General features: G+C 34.1%; 1 protein-coding gene across 1 annotated transcript; it reads left to right on the top strand.

Moving 5' to 3' along the window:
* Window positions 1-1,524: 1,524 nt before the first annotated feature.
* On the top strand, window positions 1,525-4,336 carry LOC149263416 (cysteine protease XCP2-like). The gene is made up of 4 exons (XM_089426255.1): window positions 1,525-2,065; window positions 3,034-3,266; window positions 3,498-3,635; window positions 3,777-4,336. The coding sequence occupies exons 1-4, from the start codon at window positions 1,579-1,581 to the stop codon at window positions 4,017-4,019; spliced, it is 1,101 nt and encodes a 366-aa protein (XP_089282381.1). The 5' UTR covers window positions 1,525-1,578; the 3' UTR covers window positions 4,020-4,336.
* The last annotated feature ends 4,896 nt before the right edge of the window (window positions 4,337-9,232 follow it).

Below are 9,232 nucleotides of genomic sequence, written 5' to 3'. Positions count from 1 at the left end.
ATTAAAAATTTTGGAAATAAAAATTTAATTAATTTTTTTGGAAATCTCAAACTTTAAAAATGTTAGGCGCAGTTGGATTGTTTAGAATTTTATTTTTTAAATCCAAATTAAAACACTTCTAAATAAATAAATAAATTCAAAATATAAATATCATTATCCAACCGAAATTGTCACCTCATTAAATAACGTAATAAGTTTTAAATTTAAATTTATATAATTATTTTAGTAATTTTCATTGGATTTAAAGATGCCTCTGTCACCTCACTAAATAACGTAATAAGTTTTAAATTTAGATTTATATAATTATTTTAGTAATTTTCATAGGATTTAAAGATGTCGCTGAAAGACACGTATGTTTCATAGGAAAAGATTATACATTGTGAAAAGGAGAAGAATACGGTTTGTAGAAACATCATGCCAATAACAATTTCATGTTTCCACCTTCTTTTATATATATAGATTAACTTAAAAGTTAAGAATATGAATATAAAATATGGTATTAATTTTTATATCATTTTAAAATTAGTTCTGGAGTGATTTTTAAATTTAAAAAATAATTAATTTTATTAAAATTAAAAATATATAATTGTAAATTTATATATTAATTTTTTTTTTTATATTTAAAAATGTAAATATACTTTAATAATGGTTAAGAATAAGTGTTTTTCTCTAACAGTTTAAAAGTTCAAAACAGAAAGGTAGAGTATGTAGGTTTTGATAGACTTAATAGTCAAATCACTGTATGGAGGTGGATCCTTTGTCTCACAAACAAAAAAGTTTTATACACCAATATAATTTTTGCTTGGGCCAACTCATCATCAATTTGAATCAAAAAAAATTTACACACCAATTTAATTTATTTTCAACTTAGGCTAGCTCATCATCGATTTAAATTGGAAAAAAGTTGAATTGTAAAAAACTAAAATTTAAATCCGAAAAAAATTGAATTGTAAAAAACTAAAAATAAAAAATTGGTAGACTATTTTTGTAAATAATGGACATGTAAATGAGAGAGTCCCGCCCCAGCTTACAAAAAAAAATCCTATAAACCTTAAACTATCGTTTCGTTTCATTTAAATAATAATAAATAATATAAATTTAGATATCATCTTAAATTATACTTGACACCCAGCGAAATCAAATCCTCTAAATGGAAAGGATCATGAGTCTGAAATGCCCCTCTCAATCACCTGGAAATGGTCATGACTCTGAAATGCCCCTCTCAATCACCTGGAAAGGGTCATGACTCTGAAATGCCCCTCTCAATCACCTAAAAAGTTACCATTTTGTTTTTCTATGAACATATCCAACACAATTTTTCCTCTCTGACTGTAATGGACGTAGGATGGCACCAACCATTCCAGCCGCAGACCAACATCCTTGCAGTAGCTGAGGTCAAATGGAATGGTAGGTTTGCCACAGTGGAAGAGAATAGTAGTTGGAGTTGTTTCTCACCGATCATTCTTACCTCACCTCCCAGTCACGACTCAATCCAATCCAAATGGACTGAAATCAATGGTGTTGGACTATAATACACTGCACCATCTATGGAACTTTATGCTCAATTAATCGCGAGAGATGGCCAATCCTGTGCATTTGCTTTTAATTTCTGCCACAATCATCTTTTTGGTTTCGGCTTCAACGGCCGTGCAACCTTATGAAATCGAAGACATTAATTCCGAGAATGGATTGATAAGGCTATTCGAGCTGTGGCTCGGCAAGCACGGTAAGCTGTACGGAAGCCATGAGGAGAAAGCGAGACGATTCCAGATTTTCAGAACAAATCTCGACTATATCCACGCTCACAATAAGAATTCCAGTTCTCGTTTCCGGTTGGGTTTAAATAAGTTCGCAGACCTTACAAATGTGGAGTTCAAGTCTCGCTACTTCGGTAAAAATTCAAGGCAATGGAGGGACAAGAGGAGAACAGAGCTGGAAGGTGCAGAGTTCAGGTCTATTTTGAAGCAGAGAGTGGGATCTCAGAGCTCTTCGTGTAGTACTGCATCGTCGCTCGATTGGAGGACTAAAGGAGTAGTTACAGGAGTGAAGGATCAGGGTCAATGTGGTAAGTTTTACACTGAATCTTATCAAATCTTCATTTTCATTATCAGGTATTAATGGTTTAGAGGTAACAAAATGAGATGAGATTAAGCACATTACAATATAGTGGAGCTAATAATTACTTCAGCTCAATCTTTTAGATGAGGCCATTATTTTTCTCCTGTTTTGCTGTGAAATATATGATGTTACAGAACACGATTTAACGTAAACCATATGATGTTACAGAACATAATTATCCGTTTGTGGATTACAGCTTCTGGTATTCAACAATATGAAGCAAACTATTTGATGTTATATAACATAATTTAACCTTAATCTTATCCTTATCAGTTTGGGGATTGCAGATTCTGGTATCTAAAGGTACAAAGGAATTTGTTAGATGAGATCATTGCTCAGATTCTGGAAATATTTTGGAATTAGATGGATAGGAAGATGGATACGAAGGAAGTTAAACAATTGATTTTTTTCTGATTATTTTCTAAAAATGGGCAAGAAGGAAGTCAAACAATTTACTTTGCTCTAAAATTGACTTTCCTCTGTTTATCAGAGTATTTTCAAAAAAATGTAAATGATTTTACTTTGCTCTAAAATTGACTTTTCTCTGTTTATCAGAGTATTTTCAAAAAAATGTAAATGATTTTCTTCTAATTAGTTTCCAAAAATGAACCAAAAAAAAAAAGTCAAACAATTTACTTTGCTCGGTTTATCAGAGTATTTTAAAAAAAAAATGTAAATGAGTTAAATTCGCAATTGGATACACAAAATCTGCCATCTAAATAAACTCAAAAATCCTTTAAAAAAGTCCATTTACATGGAAATACTTTATTGAAAAGTACAAATTTCAAATTTATTGATAAAGATTATGATTTCCTGACCTCATAAACCTAAACTGCACTATAATTTTCCTTTATGATGTGACTATTTATTTAGAGAATGCTAATCATGTATAGAGTCTGCTGCCCGTTAATGCAGGGAGTTGTTGGGCTTTCTCAACCACAGGAGCGATTGAGGGAGTAAACGCCATATCAACTGGCAAGCTTGTCAGCCTGTCCGAACAAGAACTGGTAGACTGTGATGCCACTAACTATGGCTGCGAGGGAGGAGACATGGACTATGCTTTTACGTGGGTCATAAAAAACGGAGGAATTGATACAGAGAAGGATTATTCTTACACCGGAATAGATTCTACCTGTAACACTAAAAAGGTAAAATTTCCCTTTTTAATAATATCTGAAACCACTAACATCATCTACCTATCAGAGGTGGAAACCCACTTTAGCTAACCCTGGTCTGCTTTTAATAACTGACAGAAAGAAATTCTTATCAATAATTCTGTTACATTTTAAGTTCTATCCTTCAGGCATAGTTATCCCCTTACTTTCAGTATATGGTTTTGCATTGTTATGATTGTATTTTAAATCTACTCGTGGTGCCAGGAAGCAAAGAAAATTGTTTCCATAGACGGCTACACCGATGTAGACTCTGAAGATTCGGCTTTGCTCTGCGCTGTGGGCAGTCGGCCTGTCAGCGTTGGTATTGATGGTTCAGGCATGGATTTTCAACTTTACAGTGGGGTGGGTAGTTAGTACTTTATTTGATTGCATTCCAATTTAACTGAAGATTTAGATAAATCTGTAATAACATACATTTCACCCTCTACTTATTTACGTTTAACTTACCTTACCTGCAATTATATTATTGAATGAATGTTGTAGGGAATTTATGATGGAGATTGTTCAAGCAATCCCGATGACATCGACCATGCAGTATTGGTTGTGGGATATTCAGCCACAAATGGAAAAGATTATTGGATTGTAAAGAACTCGTGGGGTACCGACTGGGGTATTGATGGCTATTTCTATGTTCTACGAAATACTGAACTCCCTTATGGTGTGTGTGCTATAAACGCCATGGCCTCCTATCCCACAAGGACGGAATCGTCAGTACAGCCTAAATGAGTTAGGCTTCATGGCTTTCCCACCAGTTTAGTCTGGTTGACGATAGTTTAGTTTGGCTGAGGATATATGTGCCCTCTTTCAGGCCTCTTCATTGTTTTAAAGTGTGATATATATATATCTATATATATATATATATATATGTATGAATAAAAGTATATTGAAATTGTGTCTAGTGCATTAAAGGGCCTCTTTCCTGTTTGGAGTAGTAAGCGTATAAATTTAAATTGGTTGAAGAGCTTGTGTTGTTGATACTTCTGATTAATTCAATTAAACTAATTTGGCCATGTTGGACATGGGCAAGAAATAGTAGCACTATATTTCAGATTACCCTGCTGTGTGTGCTTAATTAGTACACTTGAAGACCGGTATAAGCCCCAGGTTTTTGAGTTTCATAACAAAGGAATGTAATCTTGTCTGTGTGTGAACTGAAGATTGGTTGAAGGGTTTGTGTTGTTGATATCTCTGACTAATTCAATTAAACTGATTTGGCCATGTTGGACACAGGCAAGAAATAGTAGCACTATATTTCAGATTACCCTGCTGTGTGTGCTTAATTAGTACACTTGAAGATCTGTATAAGGCCCAGGTTTTTGAACTCCATAGCAAACAAAGGTAATCTTGTCCACCTGGAGATTGGTTGAAGAGCTTGTGTTGTTGATACTTCTGATTAATTCACTTAAAACTGATTTGGCATGTTGGGGCATCGATGACCAATAGTAGCACTATATTTCAAATTATCCTGCTGTGTGTGCTTAATAATACACTTGAAGATTTGTATAAACCCCAGGTTTTTGAACTTCATAACAAACAAAGGTAGTGCTGTCTACATGTGATCTGAAATTTTCAAATTGGAATGATTGATTGAGAAGCATTTACCAATCCCAAGAAGTTAATTATTCAGAATAAACTGTGAACAGATGTTGATTTATATGATCTGATGTTTTCAGATTAGAAGGTTCTAAGGATTGATTGAGAAGCATTTACCAATCACAAGATGGTAATACTACACTTTATTTGAGAATAAACTTTTAACAGATGTTGATATATGCCAGAGACTAAAAATATGGGATCCTACATGGACATCGCCAAGTTGACTTAAACTTAGTAAAGAATTTTTACATATTCCACCATAGCTCCATCAAGGAAAACTTGAATTGAATTAAGTGACTTTATGACACTAAATGGATTCACTTGGGACGAATTGACATAAAATCAGTAAAATGATATTGTGATATTATTTGGATTTTTTCATTATTAAAGTTGATGTAATTGATAAGTTATAGTTGGTTACATTATTCTAATTTCATTTTAATATTTATTAAAATATAAATATATATATATATATATATATATATATATATATAAATTTAAATTTTAAAATAATTATTTTACTGTGCTGATGGTAGTAAGATGTTTTGTGATTTAGTATTTATGTTGTCTGTGCATGGTATATCCCTCGCTTCATTTTTCTTTTAAATCAGTGAATTATTTTGTTGTATGATCTTATTTTGTTGTCATAGGTTGTTGACTGTTGTTATTCCTTGAGATGTTTGTTTTGGAAAGAAATTACGCAAAAACATTTGCAGAGAATCTCATCTTGTAAAGACCTTCTTCCTCCCCATTGTAGCTCTTGTGTTAAGCATTAATCCCTCAATTAAAGATATTCTTGAAGCTCAATTTTTTTGAAAGATTCATAGTCATAATTCTAGAAGCTATCACAAATGATATTGATCACGAAACTATACAGTGGGCACCTTTATTTCTCCCCACGTGATTTTATTAGAGAAAAATGAATACAGAAGAATATAAGAAGGCACATTGAAATGCATAATTTCAAAGTGAGCAGGGAAACTAATTTTCATTCCTTGATATTCAAAGAGAAGATTTTCTACGGATATAAAAATCAATCCAGAAAATTCAAACATACAAAAACACATTCATAACATAATTGCAAAGGGAAAGTTTAATTCCAAGAGAATTTTATCATTTCAGAGCAGCAACAAAGGCTGAAATTCTAAATACAATAAATGTTCTTCAGGCCCAAAAATATCTCAAAAGAATAGGTAATGATATTGGGGGAACTTCTCTTTCGTCTGTTATTCCTATCTCAGAGTCTCTTACAAGAATGATATAGTGGTTAATATGGCATACAAGAACAGAAGTGATGGATCAAGAAGAAATGGTCATGTGAAAAGAGTGGTGAATCCTCTTCTGAAGCTCTAAATATTGAATGTAATATCACATTAATATTTGATTTCTTAACCCAAATCTGAAGAGAATAGGTAATGATATTGGAGGAATTTCCCAGTCCTCTGCCATTCTTATCTCAGGGTCTCTTTACAAGTATAATACGATGGTCAATATGGCATACAAGAACATAAGTGATGGATCTACAAAATAATGATTACAACATAGAAAGAAGAAGTGGTCATGTGAAAAGAGTGGTGAATCCTCTCTGAAGATTGAAAGTGATATCAAACAAATGTTTGATTTCTTAAATGCTTTTGTACGAAGAAGCGCCCTCTTCTTACAGGACTTGGTAGCCTTAATTTGTTGAAAAGAAAGAGTTATGAAATCCTCTAAAAACGTTTGGAGAATAGTTGTCTTGCCTTTTAATTGATGGTTGATATTGACGATTCAGTGAAGAAGGCTTCTATGCTGAAAGTGGAGATGCTAGTTGTAGAATGCTCTAAATGTTGTTCTTGGCCTGGACTAATAACTCCTTATAATCAACTTTAGGAATTAGGTATTTGCTTATATCAGGGAGATGACAAGCCAAGGCTACATAGCTCTGATATTCTGTTAATGAAGTTCCTAATTTCCCTGTCACTCTCCTGGAGATTTCCCTATGAACTAATAGATTTCCTTTTCCTTTAAACACTCTTGGCATCCATTGACACTTTCTAATGTACTTAGATAACTCCCTTGGCTATCAGGATACTCCAAATTGTCTTCTCAGGGAAGGCCTGAACTTCTGGAACGATAATTCATAATGGAATTATGAATTTATTTTTATTATGGACAAATTGTCAAGGTCGTCCAACCATCTAATTTGCATCCTCAAGCCCACAATGTGGCATAAATACAAGGAACCTCCTCCTCATTTTGGCATCTCACTCACACTCATTCTTCTCTCTCTCCTTCGTTGATTGGGTATGAATTTCAAAAGCAACTCTCCACACGTGCAAAGAAGAGAAGGGTTTTTTGTCCATGTGTTGACCAACATTGACTGAAGTTGCAGGAGGGTTGTTTTGAGTTGTGTTGACCAACGTTGACCTGTTTGACTGTGGTTTTGTGTGGGGGATCTCTGTTTGGGTAGGCCACATTTCTGGGCATAGAAATCGAGGCTATTTGACCAGTGTTGACTGCATAAGCGTTTGCTGCAGCATTGACTTTTGTTGACCAGATTTGACTGGACCTTTTTGGACTATTTTTGGGCTGATTTGACTAGCTGTTGGAGGCCGAGTTGACCGAGTTTGACCGAGTTATTTTGGAGGTCAAAATCTTCCCTGTTGACTAGCTTTGACTTTTTCGTTAGGGCTTTCTGTTAATGTTGTTTGACTGGTCAGATTTCACTTTGATTAGGCAAGTGAAAATTGTATATTGTACTCTCTCTCTGTGCTGAACTTTTGAAGAATTAATAAGAAAATTGAAGTAAAATTGCTCTTAAGCATAGAACATACCATTGTCTTCTATTGTTATTGTTTATGTTCTATCTTCATTTTATGATCATGTTGATGTGATTGCTAAACTCGATATTGATATTGGGCTAGTAAGAAAATTGAAGTAAAATTGCTCTTAAGCATAGAACATACCATTGATCCAGGTGGATATTGGTGGCCACCCGCCAATTCAACTTGGGCCCCCACCATTGTTTCTTTCAATTTTTCAGTTTCCTTAATTGTAGCATAGTTTACTATTTTTAGCAGTTTTTCAGGTCCTAAACTTCCGGAGCCGTTTTGAGGCCCTAAACGATGTTTTTTTTGGCAATCTACCGCTAGCGATTTTGTTACTAAAATCATATTTTCCATCATAGTCCTCGGAGAGATCTTTCCAACGGGTTATGATGCACATCAAACGAAGATAATATGACCAAGTCATAAGCCCGAGAAGTTAGCTGTCCAACTCACCCCAATGGGGCCATAAACTCTTGGTATTACATCTCCTCGGGTTAGGATTTTCGTTTCTTAGGGTTTGCTCTTTTTGTTCAATAATAAAAAGGCCCTTGAACCTCACTGTAACATAGTTTAGAGGCATGTAGCCACCACATCTCTTCTTAGAGATAAGCTACCATCGCCCGAGCTAGTCCTATTTCCATTCTGTTTGTAAGCATATTTCAGTATTTGATATTAATGAAATGAAGTGTTATTTCTATTGCATTTTTGTATTTATGGTTATATCTGTAATTTTTTGCGTTCTTGTTTAAATCCGGATCACCCATTGTCATCTAAAATTAACATGGTATCAAAGTTGAGGTGGAGATAAAGCCCAAGCAAGAGTGAGAAGAGCAATCACTAAGAGGAGCAATCGTTGATCAAGGACAAGATTCAATGGCATCCACATCCTACTTCAAGTATGATGATAAGCTTCATGATAAGTCTGATTATCATGCATGGAAGATGTCTCTTGATTTGACTTTAGAAGAGTAAGATGTTATGGATTATGTGCAGTGAAAGATTTTGGAAACTCCTTCAAATGCACCGGTTGTTGCTAAGACAAAGTACAAGAAAGATGAAGTCAAAGCCAATAAGATCATCAAGGATTCTATTCATAAGCATTTAGTTGCTTACATCTTCGATTAGAACACATCAAAGGAGATATATGACATGTTGGTTGGCATGTTCAAATCTAGCAATGCAAACCAAGTTCTTTTCCTCAAGAACAAGCTGAAGGATATAAAGAAGAGAAGAAATGAAGACATTCAATCCTACTTCATGAGGATTAATAAGATAAAAAAATAATCTTCTTTCGATTAGAGAAGTTATTGCTGATAGGGAGCTTACTCTCATTGCTCTTGGAGGACTCCCTTGTGAATGGCACGTGTTCAACACTATTATTGTTAACAACGACATGATTCCAAGTTTTGAAGAATTGTTGACCAAATTTTCTCAAGAAGAAACAAGGATGATGGAACTAGATATGCCTTCAAATAGGAATGATCCTACTGCATTCTCCGCTCATGCTAAAAAGAAGAACAATTCAGGTTCAAAGAA

Source organism: Pinus tabuliformis, chromosome 6 (assembly GCF_031772625.1).
Source record: "Pinus tabuliformis cultivar Carrire ecotype Pingquan chromosome 6, CPIR1, whole genome shotgun sequence".
In the NCBI taxonomy this organism is placed as follows: Eukaryota; Viridiplantae; Streptophyta; class Pinopsida; order Pinales; family Pinaceae; genus Pinus; species Pinus tabuliformis.
Note: the sequence above shows the minus strand (reverse complement) of the source record. Positions and strands in the feature narration are given on the sequence as shown.

Bases quoted from the DNA above. Each gene is read 5' to 3' on its own strand.
- LOC149263416 (XM_089426255.1), top strand. From the start codon at position 1,579: ATGGCCAATCCTGTGCATTTGCTTTTAATTTCTGCCACAATCATCTTT. The intron at 2,066-3,033 runs GTAAGTTTTACA...CCGTTAATGCAG, and splicing joins GAAGGATCAGGGTCAATGTG to GGAGTTGTTGGGCTTTCTCA. The intron at 3,636-3,776 runs GTGGGTAGTTAG...TGAATGTTGTAG, and splicing joins ATTTTCAACTTTACAGTGGG to GGAATTTATGATGGAGATTG.